General features: G+C 40.4%; 1 protein-coding gene across 8 annotated transcripts in view; it reads right to left on the bottom strand.

The window, feature by feature from the left end:
- The window catches only part of Tmem156 (transmembrane protein 156), a 42948-nt gene continuing 20634 nt past the window's right edge, over positions 1–22314 (bottom strand). For 3 of the 8 annotated variants that reach the window (XM_070012272.1, XM_070012280.1, XM_070012276.1), the window contains 2 exons: positions 11059–11192; positions 5567–9895 (listed from right to left, as the gene is read on the bottom strand). In XM_070012272.1, the coding sequence (XP_069868373.1) occupies positions 9764–9895; positions 11059–11192 (266 nt within the window). In that variant the 3' untranslated portion in view covers positions 5567–9763. Of the gene's footprint in view, positions 99–5566; positions 9896–11054; positions 11193–18890; positions 18951–22314 lie in introns of those variants that run through there. The other 5 variants (XM_070012274.1, XM_070012279.1, XM_070012275.1 and 2 more) reach the window with 5 other exon arrangements.

Below are 22314 nucleotides of genomic sequence, written 5' to 3'. Positions count from 1 at the left end.
CTTTTTCTTTGTCTCCTTATTTTTCTTTTTGAACTGTCAGCCAACAGGATTATGTCAGCCTGGAGTTGCTGCCACTCACCTGACAAAGGAATTGTGACCTGCAAAAGAATAAATGCCTTCCCTGAGTAGAGCAATGTGGAGTGGTCCACGGTACTTCTCCTTCCCCACCCTCCGCTTCACCACCAGGCTGCTCCATTGCTATTTGGAAGAAAAAGGCAGCATCCGTGCCAAGGCCAGATGGGTGAACCCTGGCAAAAAGCAAAGCTAAGCTTCCACTTTTGGGACTCTGCCATCTTTATCCCTTTTCTCTCAGGATTTTTTTTGACAGTCATTAAGTATCCAGCTTCCAGGATCCTTTTTTTTTTTTTCTTTAAAACAATGTGCCACTTTCCCACTTCTCTTATATTTGTTTTACTACTCTAGTCTCCTGTTTACTGGCAAACTTATCTATCCAGTGACATGTGCCTGGCTCTGAACTGAGTGCTTTCTCTGCTTGGTGCTATTTAAGCTGTGGTCACCCTCCTGGGTAGATTGGGTTATCATCTCTGCTGCTCATGAGCACAGACCCAGAGAATAGTACAAGTGGCCCACAGTTAACAACTAGTAACCACAGAGACAGAATTGAAACCCAGATCAGTTTGCCCTGACTAACCAGCCTTTTGTACTCTTCTACAGAGTTCTCCAACAAACAAGAAACATAATGTGTTATTTTTAGGTATCTGAATGCTTAGATTTATAGGCTTAGCTTCTCTTGAAGCTGTGAGCTAGATAGTAGCTGCAAGCTTGGGTTGTCAGCTTTGGTTGTTTCCATGCAACTGAGAACACACTGGGACTAAGGAGACCCAGAATGAAGCCACATGAGGTTATTTGGCCCCTAGGTGGTTCTCACCAAAGCCTGCTCTATCATTTCACAGACATTTACATCAAGCAAAATCCTGGTCTTCAACAGCACAGCATCCTGTCTCACAGGTGCCTTTGAGAGCTAGACATCGCCATTGCCTGCCCCGCCCTGGTCTCTTGTGCCAGGAAAACCCATTTGTCATTGCTGAAAATCCTGAGCCCTCTGTCCCTTTCTGGAACACCAGGTTTTAAAATACTTTATCTGCCTTGATGATTCCAGACTTGTCTACAAAGCCTTTCAACTGCGTCTTTAATACCAAGTTGTGTGAGATACTGAAAAATGTTTTAAAGAAGGGTTAATGGATACCTCCCTACTCCTGAGCTTTACTAGTTCCATGCTACATTCAGTAAAGGATGGTGATCATCATGACAGTGATGGTGGCATATGCTTCCATACCTAGTCCAAGCACTTTACCTCTTTATTTCATTTAATCCCCCCTATCAATCTTATAGCATTATTACTGTTATTTTGTCCATTTTACAGATGAAAAAAAAAGTGTGGCTTAAAGAAATGAAATAATGTGCCCATGATAGCCTAACCAATCATTAGAAGAGCTGGGATTTCTACCTAGGCAGTCTATAAATTACTAGATAGAGCCCATAGACAAGTAAATCTCTTGTCATAAATAGAAAATAAGTTTGTTTTTCTTTGGAATGAGAGAAATCTTCCAGCTAATAATCCAAGGCCTCCTCTCTCTCAATTCTGTTGCCTCTAGCAGACACAGATTGCTTCACAGATCTCCCTGTCAGGATGCTTACCCAGGTTTTTCCTACCAGTAACTTTGATCCCAGGAGATAGTGGGCAGCCTGCATGTCCACTCTCCCTGTTATAAACCTTACATGTTGATTGATTTATTTCTCATTGAAAACTTGCCTGCCTTCTGCCTTGAAGTCTACTGTCTGAGGGAAAATACTGCTGGTAGGAAGTGATAACAGACAAGAAACAAAAACAAGCAACTATGAGACAGAGACTGGACATTTCTCTGTCAGAAAAAGACTAATTGGTCTGAGACAGCATCTTAGTTAGAAATGTGCTTCTTTCAGCCACACTCACAACTCCCTCGCTGACTCTTTCAGGTCTTCATTCATTGTTTTCTCATGAGGGCATATCTGTACTAATACCCTTTCTAGCTTACTATTTGTCTTCTGTGTCTTGCAGTGTTTGTCTTATCTCTGCCTTACACTAGGATGCAGTTTCCATCCATGGGCATTTCTCAGTGTTTTATTTGTTACCAAGCCCCTAGCACCCAAAGTAATGCTTGGAACACAAGTATTCAGTACTTGTCAAGTGAACAAATATGTCAAAGTTTAAATATGTCAAAATCTGTAAATGCTGAATGAGAGAGCAATCATATTGTAGAGTCATTAACAATGCAAAAAGAAGTGTCTAGTTGAGCTATATTATGAAACATGAATGTTGTGGTTTGGGTATTGAATATCCTTCAAAGACTGTACATTCAGGGTTCTTGCAGCAGTGTTCAGAGGCGACTGGATCATGAGAACTCTTAAGTTCATCCATGAATCAATTAATTAATGAAGTCATAGCTGAGTAGGCTGTTAAGAGGTATGGACTAGTTGGAGGAAATGAGATAGCTTGAGGTGTGCATTTAAGGTGTACATCTTATCCCTGGCCTCTCCTGTCTGGCTTTCTCTAACTTCCTGACTGCCATGAGGAAGCTTCCTTTTGCCAAATCCTTTTACTATAATGTTTCTACCTTGACACAGACCTGAAAACAATAGACCCAGCTGAGCATGGACTATCCTCTCTAACTGTGAGCAAAAGTAAACCTTTCCTCTTTTAAGTTGATTTTGTCAGGTATTTTGTCACAGTGATGACAAGCTGACTACCACAGTTAACTATGGAAAGAATGGTGCCATTTAAACAATATTTGGTGTAGCACAAATGACTATGAATTGGGAGCTTAGAAATGTATAAACTTTTTCCCATGGAATTTAGAGTTTTTATTTCAAAGAATTCATGCTGAAAGAAAGCTTTCAGGACTCTTCATAGTAAGAAGATGATAAATGAAAAATCTGAGCCACAAAAACAAGTGAATTGTCGTAACAGTACTGTGGAATGTTATGTAGCAGTCAAACAAAGAGGAATGAAATAGCTCCAAGGTGCATTGCTAAAGAAACAAGGAAGACATAGGAAAATTCTCTAAAAGAGGATGCACATGCTCAAAGAAATACTATCCATAGCCCAAACTGTTAATACAAAAACAATGGCTCATACCTGTAATCCTAGCTATTCAGAAGGCCAAGAAGACCATGATTCAAAGCCAGCCCAGGCAAGAAAACCCATGAGATTCTTATCTCCAGATAATCACTAAAAGCCAAAAGTGGAGCTGTGACTCAACTGGTAGAGCACTAGCCTTGAGAATAAAAGCTTAGGGTCAGCAGCCCTCAGGCCCTGAGTTCAAGCCCCAGGACTAGCATAAAACAAAAGACAAACCGATTGACAAGAAGTAGAAAGGAGTATAATAGGAGGGAAGGAATGTGAGAATATGACAGTAATCAAAAGAAACTCCAGTAGTATTTATAATATTAAGTTTTTAATTAAAAATGCATTAGTGGATAAATATGTAACTAAATTTTAAATATTAATATAAGAAGCAAAAGAAATTGCAATGGAAGTGGAGGTCAGAGGACAGAACCTTGCCAGAGACTAAAACTATAAAATGCCTGGATCATTTTCAAGAGCAGCCAAAAGTGCCTGTGTAAATAATCAACGTGATTTTAATTTCTTGTAAATTTCTAACACAGTATTGATTGACTGTACAAATTGCTGCTGACTTTTCTCAGCAAAACCTCTAAGTGTTCCTTTCTCTTTTTTTTTTTTTTTTTTTTTTGAGATAAGTCCTACCTTCAATCTTGGCCTCTAGAGTATTGGGATTACAAATGTGTATTCCTATACTCAGATGTGTACTACCATACTTAATACTGAGTATTGAAAATGAATAATTTGTAAAGATTGTGATTATGTAAATAGAAAAAATTATTATTTCTGCCTCACTGGATGCAAAAAGCCTCCCACTTCAATATTCGCTCTAATCCTCCTACTCAACCTGAACAGCTCTGGGATACAGAATTACTACAGAAGCAATCTCAGAAACTTCTGAAGAGAAATGCCATGTAAATAAATGAGTCTGTGGTTTGGAGTTATTAGTTTGATGCCCAGATGCATATCATATTTGCAAGAGGTAGTTTGCAATCTGCTCATCTTGACAAATACAACATAAGGGAATTTAACTCTGCATCTGCAATTTCTGTCTCTCCCTCCCTGAATTTATGATGTAGTGGTAGATGCAAATAAAATGTCAGGTTGAACAAGGGGGGAGCGTGTCTCTGCTCTGCTCTTCCAGCTCCATTTCACTCTGAAGGGGAATAATAAATGGAAAGTAGAGGACAGTCTCAGCAGAGAACAAATCTGAGTCCTGATGATGTCCTGGAATCACAAGATGGGTTTGTCCTGTCATTTCTTTGGCCAAGCCTACAGCACATGACACCTGAGGTGAGTGTTAAAACCTTCTGATCATTTTATGCCTTTTAAAGTATTTCCTTGATGATTGGAGGGAGGGGGAGGGAAGAACTATGTTTCCATTTTCCTGTCAAGGTAAAAGTATCCATTAGTGGCAATTTCCACCCTGCCCAGGTTATTGGCCTGCTGATTGTGTGACTGATTACCAACAAGTCTTTGCAGCCCTGAGACTTTACAGAACCATTTAGATAAGACTGGATGTTGAAAGTCAAGGCCTGCATCTCACATAAAGACAGAGGTCAGCTGGGCACTAGAGGCTTGAGCCTATAACCCTAGCTACTCAGGAGGCTGAGATCTGAGGATCACCGTTCAAAGCCAGGGTAGGAAAGACACTGTAAGACACTTATGTCCAATTAACACCAGAAAATTGGAAGTAGTGGTGTGGCTCAAAGTGGTAGAGTGCTAGCCTTGAGCAGAAGGGCTCAGAGACAGTGCCCAAGCCCTGAGACCAAGACCACTAACAACAAAAAAAAGAGAGAGAGGGAGAGAGATGTGTGTGTATGTGTACCCTTGCGTGTGCACATGCGTACACCGTACTGGGGCTTGAAGTCAAGACCTGGATGTTGTCCCTTAGCATTTTTACTGAAGGCTAGCACTCTACCACTTGAGCCACAGCTCCACTCCCACCTTTTTGGTGATTAATTGGAGATAAGAGCCTCATGGTCTTTTATGCCCAGGTAGGCTTTGAACTAAGATCCTCCTGTGTAGCTAGGAGTATAATAGCCACCAATGCATTTTGAAAACAATGACCAAGGCAAAAAAATAAGAACAAGAAGAATGAGGACTTCCACTTTCTCCAGGGAAGTCCTACACAAAACAATCTGTGGCTTTCTGAGCAGTGCCCAGGCCGCCACTCCGCAGCTCAGCTCCAGCTGGGCTTCCTGCAAAGGCAGCAGTTGGTCAGTCGCTGCATCAAATGGTCTGAAATTAGCAGGCTTCAAGAATGAAAGGCTCATTGATTTTTAAAACAGGAATAAGAGCTTCTATATATTGCATCTAAATGCTGACTTTCTATTTCTTAAAAGTAGCCACATTTTATTTTCATGCCAGAGGCAAAGCTGAAACATATTGTAAGATAAAGTAAGCGAACAGCTATTGATTTTCATGTAATTATGTCATCTTTTTAATTGTATCTCCATCCATCCAGTCAGTTCATAAGCATTTATTGCTACTGTCATGCACACATATATATACACACAATTATCATACAAAATTATCAGTCTGAGCAAATCAATCCATTTGAAAGGCTGGACATTGGTGGCTCATGACTATAATCCTAGCTACAGAGGAGGGTGTGATTTGAGGATCCAAGTTCAAAGCCAGTCCAGACAGAAACATCTATGAGATTCCTATCTTCAATGAGGCACCAAAAGCTAGAAGCAGAGCTGTGGCTCAAATGGTAGATTGTTAACCTTGAAAAAAGTTAAGAGACAGCATCAAGTTCAAGCTGAGTTCAAGCTCTAGTACAGGCAAGCACATGCACACACACACACACACACACACACACACACACACACACACACACACACACACACACACACACACACACACACACACACACACACAATATTTAAGTATAAACTCAGCAGAATAAATGGAATTCTGTAAGTCTCCAGAAACAATATTCTTCTTGTCAGGACTCAAGAACTGAGGTTTAGAATATGGGATGTGTATTGGCTCCATCGTTGATAAGCTCTCTTTCTCATACCTATAAACATTTCCCAAGTCCTTTAGTTTGTTTAGGGGGCACTGGCACTCTCTAAAAAGGGGACAGGGGTTATAGAGTAGCTTTAAGAAAAGCCTGGAAGAAGCTGGCACTGGAGTCCTGTCTGCGGGTTATGGGGGGTGGTGCTACTTACAATGCAATCTGGCTTCCCTGAATTCTAATAACCTTTGGGTAATAAATCAGTCTTTCAGCTGTGCAGTAGCATTTCAGGCCTGCCTGCTTAATCTTTAATTGGTTAAGCAGTTACAAGCTCAAATTATACCGTTGTAAAAAAAAATCTTGCAATAGATCACAATACTGTCAATTTTCCTCTGCAGAACTCTGACATTCTCAAGCGTAACACCTCTCTGTCATACATTAATTATCTCTATGTCCTTGAAAACAGAGAGCCCCATAGTTATTATTCACCAAGAGACTATCTCCTGAATGTCAGGAGCTCGTGTATGTGCACCTGATTTGTGGGAGGGAAGACACATAGACCTTGAATATGTGCCCCCCCTTTTTCTGTAAACTTTGTGTATTTTTCTCTTATCTTGGAAACTCTTCCAGCAAGTCTTCATTTCTGTCTTCTACACACTCTGATTTGCCAATATACTCCACTCCTTTAGTAAACACTCACTGGGTATTTCTGTGTGCAGTTTGGTACTAGGAGTTCAACTATGGATCAAACTAGTCCCTTAAAAACTAGTCTATCCCTTGCCAGACTGCTTTGTCACTGTCTGAATTACTTGTCTCTTTGTCATAGTGTACCTGGCAAAGGATAAGTCTTATATTCAATGAAAGAGCTTCACTTTGTCTATATGTTATTAATCAAAAGGGAGTCCACACATGGTTTTAATGAACTTTAATTTATTGAACTTTTTCACTGAAGGAGACTGCTAATAAACCAGATCTGGATGTTTTAATTAGGGAGGAGTTTCTATACTTCTCAGCTCTTTATGTTGGTGGTGCTTTTTTTTCTGGTTATTTCTGAGATATTCCTGCTTGAGTATGGACTCAGTCAGAACTGCCTGTGTTAGGCCTGGCAGTAGGTACAATAACAGAACCAACGTATCCAGCTTCCTATTGAAAAAGGATCTCTTGAACTTTTGTGCCCAGGCTGGCCTAGAACCATGCTTCCTCTAAATCTCAGCCTACCAAGTAAGTAGGAATACAAGGTGAGCCCCCAGTGCCCAGCTCATTGAAATCATTTTGACTGAGACCTTCATTGTTTGTAGATGAAAGGGTCTTTTTATTTTTCTTCAGAGATTTTTTTTTCTTTTAGTGTAGCCAAATCTGGCCAAATAACCAGCCTCAGCCTCCAAAGTGGTAAATATTTACAGGAAGTAAACTGGCACAGAAGTGTCTTAATTGGTAACTCACAAAACTATGTTCTTCCAGTAAATACCAATGCTATTTCCATGGTCTTCTTTGATAACTTTTCCTGGGAAGAAAGAACTCATTTGCATGATTGTTCTATAACTGTGAAAAGGACCACAGGTAGAAAAAAATATGTACCTGGAAAGGCTGGTTGAAATTCTCAGAGATCGGAGAAACTATATCCAAGGGCTTGCTGCAGAGTATAGCCTTCTGTAGAACCTTCTCCTGATTCCCCCTACCAGAAATTACTTTATTGCCTGTGAATTCTCCCAGGAAGTCACTACAGATGACACTTTTCTACTATGTTGCATCTACCATTTTCAGAAGTGAGTTCTGTCTCCTGTACTAGCCTCTAACCTTTTTGCTGTGTGTTCCAACGGCCATTAAAGTCTTTCACTTTAATAAATAAGGGAAGTTAGCTCCTGGAAAACTGCCACGATCTAAGTGAACTTGAGACTTAATTTATGCCTTCTGTAAGCCAAGTTCCCACTGATTTCTAAGTCATTTGTCAGAACATAATAAGTGATGTGTGAGGAGATAATAATTTGGCTTTTCAGAAGTTGTATAATAGTCATACCTCATGAAGTGTGGCCCACCTAAGCTCCTCCTGAAAAATCCCAGACCTGAGCTGACTCACCAGCTAATTAGGCTGAAGAGCCAAGAAAAAGACATGTAGAATTCTTTTTGCCAAATCTTCCATTCCCAAACTTTTCAATTAAAATTTCAGTGTATGATCTAGAATAAAAGGGAGCCAGGGGGGTGCACTAGTAAGTCTTCTGTGTACTACAACATTCATTCCTGTTAAGATTACTTACTTAAGACATAAAAAAAAAAAACACATATCTTTTCTTTCTGCCCTTCTAAATTCATGGCCAAGGCCTCTACAACACAAGAATAACAAGAGAAAAGCATACTAACTTATTTAAATACATTTTAATGTCTACAAAATGCTTCCTAAGGAATGAAGATCCAAAGGGGGTGTTAGACTGAGTGGTTTTTGTTGATTTTTATACTGGTCTTGGGGCTTGAACTCAGGGCCTCATGCACTTGCTTAGCTTTTTTTTGCTCAAGGTCAGTGTTCTGCATTTTGAGCCACAGCTCCACTTATGGCTTTTTGGTGATTAATTGGAGATAACAATCTCACAGACTTTTCTGCCTGGGCCAGCTTTGAACCTCTCAGATCTCAGCCTCATGAATACCTATGATTACAGGAGGGAGCCACCAGCATCCAATGGCTGAGTGTTTGTTGTTGTTGTTGTTTTATAGTATGTTTGATGAAAAATGGAAACTCATGGGAAAATACGATAATGCAAGCCAAATTGTTCAACTTCTCTGTGCACTTGTGTGTTTGGGCATAAAGATTCTTGCTCTTGCGTACTGGAAAGGCACCTCTCACACGGATGGGGTCTTACCGTCTGTGGCAAAGAGAGGCCAGAACAGGTGTTATTACTTGCTTCAGGGAAGAACGGTGGTGGGGAGAGATCACAGGGGCCTTCTTGCTTCTGTCATTTTCTCAAACACATTCACCTTAAAATATTCCATCTGTCAAGTTGCCATATTTTGGGGTGGCATATCCTGAACTCCATCACTTAGTATGAATTCGAAACAGCTGTTAAATTCTAGAAATCTACTCAGATAAGCAATTTTACTCATACATAAAGATGGCAGAAAATAAATTTGCCAATGGAAGCAAACATCTGCATAGGAAAAGTTATCCAATCAGTATTCGGAATGTGGCCCAATAAGTGGGAAAAAAGATTTTCATCCTTGACCATTTTTTTTGCTTCCTTAAAATTAAAATTTAAAAAAAATAAAATTAAAACCTTGGGCAGGGCACTAGTGGCTCATGACTATAATCCTAGCTACTCAAGAGGCTGAGATCTGAGGATCCTGGTTCAAAGACAGTTCTGCCAGGAAAGACCATAAGACTCTTATCTCTAATCACCAAAAAAAAACCCCACCAGAATTAGAGTTATGGCTCAATAGTACAATGTTAGCCTCGAACACAAACACTCAGGGACCATGCCTACACTCTGAGGGCCAGCACACTCACGTACACACAAAATTAAAACCGTGAGTCCACTCTTAGCTTTACAATGATAGAATAAACGTGGAATTAGTATTGTCTTGCTTTTCCCATGGGTTTTCTCAGCTGTTTTCCATGACTCATCCCATCCCTTGAAACACTCGTTTTCTTCATCTCCTGGGTCAAATGCATGTTCTCCAGCTGCTTCTCATCAGCTGGTTGCCGTCCTTGCTGCTGCCCTATTGTGCATCTTCACATGGTCCTCAGTTACCAGCCCCTCATCCCAAAATAAAACTGTATGCGTGCTCTTCATAAGGTTTAGTCCAGATTGCCCAGCGATAGTCTGCAGATTTAAAAAAAGCAAACATGATTCGAACAAAAGGCTTGTTAACAATGACCTAAAATAGAATTGGTAAACGATTTTTTTAATGGTTTACTAAAACTGTGTCTTAAATGAAAGCCTAAGTGTTCATGCAAGTTTCTTTCATTTATAACATTTCTCCATGCTAGGAGAGAGAGAATTGAGAGAATTCTTTCAGTCAACAGATTTTTTTAATTGAGCATCCAGTGAATGCGAGGCGTCCTTATCCTCCGCATGCAGAGGGTCTGTCCTAGTCCCCTGGGAATGTCTGTCACATCACCTGACACTCTTCATGGGAACTGGAAGTTTCCTGTCCTGATCTCTCTACTCACTGCCTACTCTGTTTGGCCAATGACTAGAAGTCTTGACACACAGGAGGTGCTCAAGAGGCATTTGATGAATCAAGTAGAGCTCAACGTCAGCAAATGGGAGCAATCTCAAGCACCAGCTTGAGAAAGAATCAAACCTAACGCCCAGTGATACTTCTTGGTCGCAGTCACCTGACTACAGTACATCCTACCAAGAGATGTCCAAACTAGCTAAAGACCCTGACTACACTAAGACCCAAGCACCAAATAAGCTCCGCCTCTCTCAGCCTGAACACAAATGGAGCCTTGATGTGTAATTTCCTGTTGACATATGGACCACCTATGCTCCATCCTTCAGTTGCCTCTAGGTCAGCCGGCCACTTCCTTCCACCTGCTTGGTGCCCTGTGAGACCAACCCACATGAACTATCTCAAACAGGCTCAGCATATCTGGTCTGGTTTCAGCAATTGGGTGGGGAAGTGCTCCTGCGTTAACAAATACCCACTTTCTCTGTTCTCATGCTATGACTGAATTATGGATCACCTCCAGAACAAACAGTGCCAAGGGATGAGCTGACATTTCAGGGGCATTTTAACAGACTAAGGGATTTGTCTAATAGGCTGAGAGATTAGTTTATTGATCCTTCCTGGATCTTGGAGAAAAAGGCAACTTTAGCTCATGTCAACTAAGTCAGATGAGCTAACAGTAACATCATCACTTTCTGACACTCCTATAAACCAGACAGAAATGCAATTTGGGATCAACTATACCTCCCCAAATCTATTCACAGTCATAGTGAGCACACCAAACAGTCAATGGAACCAAGTCTTCACTCACCATGTGTGCAGATCTTCCTGATCTACTGAGGAAGTAGCTTCTAGTTCCGGGATGGGAGGAAGTATTTCCTTGACCCCAGCCAAGCTTAGCCCCTGTGTGGATTCTTCTATTAAAAAGAAGAACTGGGTCAGCCTCTATGTAGTCCAAGCAAAATAGGAAGGAACAAGGCATGAGAGGTGAGAAGGTACAGTGAGAGGGCCATGTCTACCTCTCAAAAAGACTTTTGGCCATTTGCATCACTTACTACAGTTCCTTCCTGCAATTCTCACACCTTGAACCTATTTCCCCCACCCTGTTTCTGTTCCCTCCTTCTTTCCCTCACCTACCTGTCACTCTATCTCCTCTACAAAAGACTTGAAGCCTAGTTAAAGAAAAGCAATGCAGGGGTAAAAAGTTTTTTAAGCTCAATGTCAAGTAACAAGAAAAGATCTTAGTCTGGACTTGTACTGCAGACATTTCCTTCTAGTATGTTCTCAATTTCAGGGACAGTTTTATAAAGTTACACAAATTAGGGGAATTATAATTTGTCTTCCTGCTCTATGACTTTGTGACACTATAATAAATTCCTTCTTCTTGTAATATTTTCAGCTGACCTTCAGGTCAGCTGTCAAGATCAGCTGTTCTATATCTTAGCATACTTTTCCTTTTCCTAGGACCTGGAGTCTTACTTTTTAAAGCTTTTTTTGTGCTGGTCCTGAGAATTGAACTCAGGGCCTTAGCATTGTCCTTGAGCTTCTTTTTGCTCAAGGATAGTACTCTACCACTTGAGTCACAGCGCCACTTCCAGATTTTTCTGTTTATGTGGTACTGAGGAATTGAACCCAGGGCTTCATGCATTCTAGGCAAGCACTTTACCACTTAGCTACATTCCCAGCCCTTTTTTTAAGCTTATATATTGAAGAATTTTCTTCACATGTCCTTATTAAGTTTATTCTTAGGTATTTATCTCCTTATATTGGGTTTAAGTATAGTATTTCTTCTATCTGATTGTTGTTTATATAAATCCTTATGTTTTTATATTAATTTGTATGCTACCCCTTGTGAAATTTTTATTTTTTATACTTTTTTTGGAAATTATCTTAGATTTTTCAAGTACAAAATTATATTATCTGCAAAATAAAAGTGATCCTTTTAGTCTTCTGAATTTTAAAACTTCTGATTTCTGTCTTGTATCTAATTGTGTTGGATCATATTTCTAATAAGTTGCAAGCAGAGTAGAATAGTAGACATCCCTGATAATTTCTGACTAGGCATGTTTTCAGTGTTACCCTATTAGGCAGGTTTCTATGTATTTTGTTTGTGTGAGACAAACATAGTCTATCATGCTAAGGAAATATCTATTGACCTTATTCTTCTTACAATTTTTAATCAAGAATGGCCATCATTTTTTTCAAGTGACACTTCATCATCTATAGAGATAATGAAAACACTTTCCTGTTCAAACTAGAAATATGTGAGTGACATTAACAGATTTTTCTCATGTCAAACCATTCTATGTCTGCAACAAGACTCAGTCATTATGGTGTGTTGTGGTGTGTGTGTGTGTGTGTGTGTGTGTGTGTGTGTGTGTGTGTGTGCGTGAAAAATCTTAAAACTATTTTATGGGGGCTTTTGTTGTTATTTTGCTTAATGTTTTTTCATGGATTATACATAAGTAAGACTGTTCAATGGTCTCATGTTAGACTTATTTTGTTGGGCTTGAATATTATTACTAACATTTATTTCAATAACAGAATTAGGAAACATCCCTTTTCCCTTTGGTCTGTGCTATGGTTTAGATATGGTTTCTTTTTACAACTAGTTCATGGACCCCATTGTGGTGATATTAAGAAGTGATAGAACCTTGAAGTGAGGCCAAGTGGAGGTACTGCTCCCAGGAGGGATTAAGTAGTTCCTAGGGGACCATGGGGAGTTCTCTGACTAGGGTTGTTATGAAAGAGAAAACGTGACTCCTTTGGTTCTCTCTTCTTATCTCTTGTGTTGTGATCTTTCCTCTTCACACTCACTCCTACCACTCTAGTATCATCTGCCAAAAGGCAAGCAGAAGCCCAAGTGATGTCTTGATTGTCCAGAAGTGTAAGCTAAATAAATCTCTTTTGAAAAATAAAAGTACCTAGTTTGAGGCATTTGATTACATTAACAGGAAACAGAAAAATCTCGTCTATCATATCTCAAATCCACAGGGAACATGTATTTATTTGAGAATGATAAAATTCTCCTGTGAATTGCTCTTCCTGTTACTTTTTGAGGTATAATTGACAAACTTTCTGGTTTTTCAATTACAGTTTGTTTAGACTTTAAAAAAAAATTTTCCCCTGGTGTCAAGTTTTATATATTTTCGCCAGAAACATTACCTATTTTAACTAAAGACTTAAAAATAATAAGATAAAAAACTACTTTATAAATGGATGGTTTTTCTTTTTTTTAACTTCCCTTGCTAGGTAATCAACCAGGTGTTGTGCACATTAAAACAAGTACTCTACCACTGAGTGACGCTTCTAATCATAATAGATGCCATTTTCAGTCATTCCAGCAGAGATTGAGAGTCTTTCCATATTTGTGAATCCTAAAACCACTAATAAAGTTAGAATATTTTCTTACAGAGTACTTAATCTCCTAAAATCTTCCTTTCTGAATTATTTTTCTAATACTCTCTGACTGATTAGAACAGAGATGGAAAACAGTTGAGCCTCGGCATTTACCTGGGCCCCATGGTTCCCAGATCCTTGCTCTTCTCCTCACAGACCCACTGCACCTGAGTCTTAGCATCCTTTATTTTTTTTTGTCTTATTGCCAGTAAGTACCAACTACATCTATGGTTATCAGACTCACCCCACACTGCACGTTCCTAGAAATCTCTGATTTCTATCTTTAAAACTTGTACATCTCAGTGGATCGTTGTGGCAGACAGAATTTTAAGATGGTATTCCAAATTCCTACCACCTGGTATACATTCTCTTTATAGTCTCCTCCCTTGAGTGCAGATATAACTTTAAATAGAATGGAGTTTTACTCAGAAATGAAGAGATCTCACAGGTGCAAATCAGCTCTCTCTCTCTCAAATCAGCTGATTTTGAATTACTGAAGACTACCTTGAGTAGGCCTGATTTAATAAGGTAAAAGCCATTGAAAAAGAGACTGAGTCTCCTGCTGGCTTAAGAAAGCATACTGAAGCCTGTGTCCATAGCTGTCGACTGCAATTCTAGCTACTCAAGTTGCTGAGAGCTGAGGACCACAGTTCCTACCCTATGGAGGGGTGACTGCAGGTGGCCTCCAATAGACAGCCAGTTAGAAGCCAGGCCCACCCTCCACAGTAAGTGAGAAGTGAATTCTGCCAATCATCTGAATGAACTTTTAAACAGAGCCTCCTAAAGAGAATCTACATCTTGGTTTCAGCCGTGATGGTCCCTGAGCTAAGCCACGCCCAGCTAAGGTATACCTAGTCACCCCAGGCTCTGACTTCTGACCATCAAAACCTGAGGTAGTGCTGGGAATGTGGCTTAGTGGTAAAGTGTTGGCCTAGCATGCTTGAAGCCCTGGGTTCAATTCCTCAGTACCACAGAGAAAAAGCTGGAAGTGGTGCTGTGGCTCAAGTGGTAGAATGCTAGCCTTGAGTAAAGGAAGCTTGAGGACAGTGCCCAGGGACTGGCAAAAACAAAAAACAAAACTGAGACATTAAATATATGTGTTTAGTCAGAAAGTTTGTGGTAATTGGTTACACAAAAGAAAAGTATTGCAGTCATCAACAGATCATTGGCCTGAAAATCACCAGAGGTGGTGCTTTACAAACAAATGCTTGAGCTCTGTTGCAGATCTGTTGAATTTGAATCTCCCTTCATAGAAACCTGGGATCCTGAATGTTATAGTAAAATTTCAGAATGAATTTACTTTGCAAATAATTTCTTATACTAACACTTGGTAAAATGCTTTGGCAAAGCATCTCATAACTTCTAGAATTCCAGATTTGGAAACTTTTTTTAGGACATCTCTAGGCTTTTTTATTGTGAAGTTATTTTATTTTTCATTTATTTTATTTTCTTTAAGGAGCTGTACAAAGGGGTTTCAATTCAACATAGCAACTCATGAGTTCAAATGCATCGTGATCCATGTCCCCCTTTTCAGCCTTCCCCATCATCCCCAACCCCACAAATCCCATCCAGTTACATTTTCACATGTGTGCATGGAGCATTGTGACTATCCTCACCCACAAGTCCTCTCTCCATTTATCTGCCCCCACTCTTCCTGAAGCCCCACCCTATCTCAGACATGGTTCAGCTCTATGGTTTTGTTAATCTGTCAGTTAATGGTTCAAAGGAGTTTCACTATTGGAATCTATCTCTAAATGCCATATTTTAGTCAGAAGCTATTCTTTTTAAAGGACATAGTATCAAAAGAGCCCATTCATAAAACTAATTGCCAATGAAAATTAGTAAATTTCTTTAGGTTGGAAAGCCTAACTGCTTATCATTTGCTTATTCATTCACTTTGCTGATCTTATCTTCTGTTTTTCCTAGGAGCTAATGTCATATAACTTATAAGCTAATGGCAAAACTTCAAAAGAATGGATTTTTAAAAACCCCAAAAGGTAGGATAGCTGTCATTTTAATACCTTCTTCAGAAGCATATGGATTTATTTTTTTGTTCTCATGCTACACTGGGAAATAGTTTCTTTTACTGACAGTTTAGGCAACAGAAGCAGTGAGAAACATTTGAAAACTTCACAAATGTCTTTCTATGAATTTGTCAAATCTCTGACCAAAACATGTTGACTTTTTCCCCGAGAGCCTCTAAAGAACTCAAAAAATAAAGAAAAAAACTTCTGTGTGAATTTTGCCCTGACTGCATATAACAGTTTGAGTTCCAGCAGTAGAAACAGTGATCAACAGTGTGGTTGAATAAAAACCCTTATCACTCTGTCTATAACAATGGTAGGTTGCCTTTCAATGCTGCTACTATTTCTTCCTTTCAAGAAAGATTTCTCTCACTTTTCATAGTTGCTTTTCTATCTATGATCTGTGGTATCTGAACACAATTCAGCTTTCCAAAGTAATTTTATATTTTTTCAGTCATGGGGCTTGAACTCAGGGCCCGAGTGTTATCCCTTTTTTGCTCAAGGCTAGTGCTTTCCCACTTCCAATTTTCTGGTGGCTAATTGCAAATAAGACATGGACTTTCCTGCCCATGCTAGCTTCAAACCTCAATCCTCAGATCTCAGCCTCTTGAGTAGCTAGGATTACAGATGGGAGCCACAGGGCATTTCCCACCATGAGGGTATATCTATCTAAGCCTTCTGCATTCTAGCCAGACTCTCTTCTCCAACTAAGGGAATTTGTCCACCAGTTTTTGGGGAAGGGGGACAATACTAGGATTTGAGCTTGCTTGGCTTGCTTGCTCAGCTGGCCCTCTACCACTTGAGCCAGCAAGGGTGAGGCCCTAAGTTCAAATTCCAGAACCAGCAAAAAGAGAAAGTACTTTGAAAAGTAGAAAGGACTACCAAGTGCAAAGCAGAATGTGTGCGCCAGCGTCGGTCTACACTCTGTCCAGAGTTCTGCTCCAACTCTACTAGGATCATGGATGCTCAGCAGGGGAGGATTGAGGAAGGACAAAAGTCCTCTTTCCTTCTCTCATACTCTGAGACATTCAGCTATCATGGTTCCTTGAAGAGACAGTGGCCATAAACACAAACTGTTACCTACCACCTACTTGGTTTCCTCAAAAGCTCTTCCAAATGGAAGGAATTGTGCTTAAGCTTTACTGGTTACCTTAATCAAGACAGGTATTGGAGTTTTTCCACTCATTTGGGGATTCTCATTCAATTCTAATCTGGTTTCATAAAAAAATCTTCCTGTCTTAATGATCTCTTATTGCCGTGAAAATGTGGAACTTCAGCATCACTGGACATCATCTGACCTTTGTATCCCATAAAAACATCAGCACTCTCCTGTAGGCTCAAAACAGCTTGGAGCCCTTTGAGACTAACAGAACCAATTATGGAAGCTTAAAATAGACTTCTATTATTTAAGGGGCTAACTTCCTACTACTTCAATACCGTGTCTGTTATTAACAGTGATCCTGAAACTACTCCACTGCAGTGAGAAAGTCAAATGAGGATGGAAAATACATGACTGCAGCATAATCTAAAGTTAGAAATGACAGAAAGAGCCTTGTTGAATTGACAGCTGCCAATACTCTGGGCCATTGATTCGATTCCCGTTACTTCACACTGCGGACATCTATAATGCTCCAAAAGATAAAACCAATGGAGTGTTTCACTGTTTTTTCTTTTGTGGGGAGAGGGAGGGCTATTTGGCTTTTTAGTGTTGTAGACAGACATTATTAAAGGCTACAATGTGAGGAGCTGAGTGAAGTGGCTCATGCTTGTAATCCTAGCTATTCCAGAGATGGAGATCGGGAGGATTGAGGTTCCAGGTCGGCCTGAGCAGAAAAGTTATCAAGACCTTTTTTTCAACTCATAGCTGGGCACAATAGCATATACCTTTCATCCTAAACTATGTGGGAGACTGAGATTGGGAGGATCTTTGCCCAGGTCACCCTGGGCAGAGAAGTCCATGAGACTTGAACTCAATTGAGGAAAGATGGATGCCATGGCATACACCTGTCATCCCAGAACCTAGCAGAAGCCTAAAATAGGTGAATGGTGGTCAAGGTGCATGCTCAGACATGAGATGAGACCTTACCTTAAAAATAACCAGTGAAAAGTAAGGCTGGAGACCTGGCTCAGCAGTACAGCCCCTCCCTATCAAGCATGAGGCCCAGGGTTCAAACCCTGGTTCTGCAAAGAAAATTTTACAACTACTGATCAGGAAAGAGGAGAAGTACTTGATAGGTCTTTGTACATAGAAATAGCCATCCTTTCAGCATAGTTGAGGGAAAGTTGTATATATTTGGCAAACTTACTGGTTAACTACTGTGTACTCTCATAACTACGCTGTGTCAGTCTAGGTTTGCAGGCACCAATTTCATCAAAGGATGTCTCTGACTTGAAGGAGCAAACTGGCTCTTGTAAAAACTATAAATCAAACACTAACACAAAAATAAAAAGGGCCACAGTGACAATTGCTACAAGGAGACTCATGATATTGACTAGAATCCTAGACCTATTTCCCTGAGGATGCCTTGAGCCCAGATCTAGAGGGAAGGATGAAAACAGACAAAGCCTGGGAGAGGGGGAGGTAAGTGGGAGGCAAGGGAAGCAAGATCGTGAGGCAGGGACCATCTAAGCAAAGCTGGAGGAGATGCTTGAATGCATGTGTATCATCAGTGCTTCCAAACCTGGTATAAATGGCTGCTGCATAAAGGCAGTCAATGAGTGGACAGAATAAATCATCCTATCATCGAGTGGATCCTTCACATGTAGGAATTTCCTCCTGCGGTGTCACCCTCTGCATTTTGATCTGTTCTGTAATCAAGCAGAGGGCTATAACCTTTCTGTTTTATGAACCCAACTCTGGATTTTAAGAGTCATAAATATTATAGTTAAGCAAGTAGAAATTAAATTTTCATGTTATCTTGTTGGGTTGCAAAACATCTGGCACCAGTAATTTATCTTCTCTTCTGCAGGAAATTGAAACTTGCTTAGTCTTTATTATACTGACCATAAACATGTTGCAAATTATAATTTTATAGAGCCATTAGTTTTATTTGAGGGGTAATAAAATTTGGGTCATCCACTTACTTTTGACATTTACTGATTTTCTTACCCAATAAAATTCCATTTTTTCCTTGCCCTAAGTTCCTTTCGAATTCACCAACACAGCAAAAAAAAAAAAAAACATTCCAGCCAATGCTGACATGTTTCTTTGTAGATTATTCACATCACCACACAAGCTGCTATTACTTTATATAGAGAAAGCGTTGTATCACCGTTTCCACTGTGAAATATAAAAAGCAAGAAGAGTTTTGATCCGTGGCCTTACCTAGCAGCTGCCCCATTTGCTGTCATGCTAACACATGCTTTTGGTCTGGACATAACTGAGTTTGAATTCCCACTACCAGTAACCCATTCTGTCAGTTACTTATTATAACATTCTGCTTTCTTTATGTTCCCTGAGAACCTTCCCACACTAATTAAACTAGCAAACTTAAATTCCTTCAGCTTCCATTTTCTCATCAGATGAAAAGTAAGGCCTTGTGAAATACCATGTGTGGATGGATGGATTGTGCATGGGAGAGGGGCCTGATGAAATACTTGTCCTTCTGAAGCAGCCGGGGACAGCATCTCCTTAACTGTGTAAGTAATCCTATGACAGGAAGGCCTGTGCTATACCGCAGGCCCAATGTTGGTGTAATGGCTGGCCTGTAGTCAGAGTTCAATAAAATTTGGTTGAAGAATTCAGCGTTGAAAGGTGAAGAACTCCAAGTTGTAAAGATTTATCTATTTGGGATTTGGGGAGGATGGTTATAAAATGACCCCCAGCTGTAAGAGGCAGCTCTAATCCCAGAAACTTCTGTTAGAAATATTTATGGCCTGCCTGCTCTCTGGGCATATGAACATCTCAAGACATCTCAAGTACAAGGAAAGCCAGAGCAGGCGATAATTCCTCTTTCTTCTTTCTGCCACTCAGAATTCCATTCTGTAGTCTATACTCAGTTGCCAGATGCTTCTCCTTCGGGCTTGCAATTCTGAGAAGAGAACAAAGCTCCCTCTTTTTTTTGGGGGGGGGTAGTGATTTGAGGAAGGGGCACAGTTGCTCAAAAAGAGTTACCAATGGTGGCAACAGCAAGGTTGTTCTCGTTAGACTATTTCTGAGATTGACACTTGGGTTGTAGTTTTTTACTTTTTGGCCCCTTAAATTCCTGTCTATTCTTTAAGCTTGGATTGCCTGGCCTGTCTATTGTTCTATGGGATATCTACTGGTTTTCCAGTACTTCACTTGTCTGTAGTCAGTTAAGTGGGTTTTTAGGATCTGAAGCCAATGATTTAGATCTTAGTTCACAGCTCTTAGAAGTGCTTTCTTTTTCCCCAGGGCTAGTATTGAACCCAGGGTCTTCTCCATGCTAATCAAGCAGGTGAATAAACTACATCCCAGCTCTTAGAGATACATTTTAAGATCAATTTTATACAGTTTTCTAATGCCTTCTTCAGGATGGTCAGTGTTTTTCATTATTCTTTGACATACTTAGCAATTGTATGAAATTGACTTCTAGATTCTTCAGAATTTTTTTGCCAGTCCTGGGGCTTGAACTCAGGGCCTAGTCCCTGTCCCTGATCCTCTCTGTCTTCAAGGCTAGTGCTCTACCACTTGAGCCACAGTGCCACTTCCAGCTTTTTCTGAGTAATTTTTTGGAGATAAGGGTCTCACAGACTTTCCTGCCCAGGCTGGCTTCAAACCAAGATCCTTCAATCTCAGCCTCCTGAGTAGTTAGGATTACAGGCATAAGCCAACAGTGTCCAGCTTATTAATATAATAATAATTATTATTACTATTATTGCTTGTACCAGCATTTGAACACAGAACGTATAGCTTGGGCTCTACTACTTGAGCCATATCTCCAACCCAGATTTATTTTTGCTTGATGTTTTGGAGATGAAGTCTCAAAGACTAAACCTTAATTCCCTGGATCTGAGCCTCCCAAGTAACTAAAATTTCAGGTATGAGCTTACTGGCAACTGCCCCAAAGTTGAATTATGTTCTAACTATTCCTGGTCTCTGCATTTGTTTCCATCTTTCCCAATCCCTAAGATTGCTTACTTACTCACCAGCTCTTTTTTTCCCCTCCAACTTTTATTGTGCATGAGCTACCTACCAACTGTTATGCTGGGGACGTGAATATGAAGATGAATAAGACAAGGTCACTGCTAGATACAGATGACCATTGAATGAATGAGATGCTAAGTAGATTCGTACCAAGCTGCCATGTTTCTCAGTCAAGGCGAGCATGAGGGAGGCATAGAGTCATTATGTTGAATGATTTGTGTCAGAACAGTGATGACTCCTTTATTCTGTAATGTTCCCAATTTCCCCAGGTGAGCCAGGCTTTGTGAGGTACTGCTGGGCTGTACTGGGAATCTCTCCTATTGCTCTCTCATACAATAAACACATTTTTAGAGGTGTGACCTGTCTATACCTCTGTGTGTGTATGTGTGTGTGTGTGTGTGTGTGTGTGTGTGTGTGTGTGTGTGTGTGTGTGTGTGTGAATGAGTGACAATACTGACTTTGTAGTCCCCAGACAACTGGAAGGACATTGGGAAATGAATAGCTAGAGTCGACCCAAAACTGTTAAAAGTGGCACAGAAGTGACAAAGACATAGTGGCTTCTTTGAACTGCATTTTCCCCCTCATGTTACTGCCTTCCCTCTGAAGCACACGGGCACACTTTCCCTTCCATGCTCACTGCTGCCTACAATCCATCATTGCGAAGAGCAGCCTTAGAAATGGCACCCAGATAGTTTCTTTTCTCCTTCTCACTCAGAAAGAGCAGCTGGCATGGGGTGGGGAGGGAGATTGCATTCAGGTTAAAGGAGTAGAAATAAGAAGCCATCGTCTTCCTTCCCTCTTGAAGATGCTGAGCCTCCTAAGGATACTTGGTTTTAAAATAGACTAAGGCCCCTTGGCTTGCACTGAACATTAATATTATATACTCAGTCATAAAGCCAGAGGATTTTTAGTGAGAGCTAACAAAGGAAAACATGGCTGAGGCAGGCTTCCTTGGGTGAGTGAAAGTCCTAGGCTCATAAACACACTTTGTGAAGGTAGTACTGTGGTGTGCTAGGACTTAAAATTTATAATTCCCATGCCAGCTGCTGGTGGCTCACGCCTGTAATCCCAGTTACTCAGGAGGCTGAGATCTGAGAATGATGGTTCAAAGCAGCCGGGGCATGAGAATCCTTAAGACCCTTATCTCCAATTAACCAACAGAAAACTGGAAGTGGTGCTGTGGTTCAAGTGATAGAGCACTAGCCTTGAGCTAAATAGTTCAGGGACAGCGCCCAGGCCCAGAGTTCAAGTCCCATGACCAACACACACCCCCAAAAAAAATTGTGATTCCCCTGATTATATGAGTTGACAGGAGAACTGTTGAATTTTTCTCAGGCAAGACTTCAGTATTCAATATTATGACTGGAAACTAGAAATGCCCAGAATTTCTAGGGCAATCCAACAGTCCAGGAGAATTGCACAAAGCTGTTCCTTGTATCTTGACACAGGTATAAGATAAGAGAGCACCCAGGAGAAATACTATTTCCTCCTTTTGGTCTGTAATCCTGACTACTCCGGAGGCTGAGATCTGAGGATC

The sequence above is a fragment of the Dipodomys merriami genome, unplaced genomic scaffold, assembly GCF_024711535.1.
Source record: "Dipodomys merriami isolate MVZ:Mamm:240054 unplaced genomic scaffold, mDipMer1.0.p SCAF_9, whole genome shotgun sequence".
Lineage (NCBI taxonomy): Eukaryota > Metazoa > Chordata > Mammalia > Rodentia > Heteromyidae > Dipodomys > Dipodomys merriami.
This window is presented reverse-complemented; position numbering and strand designations above follow the sequence as displayed.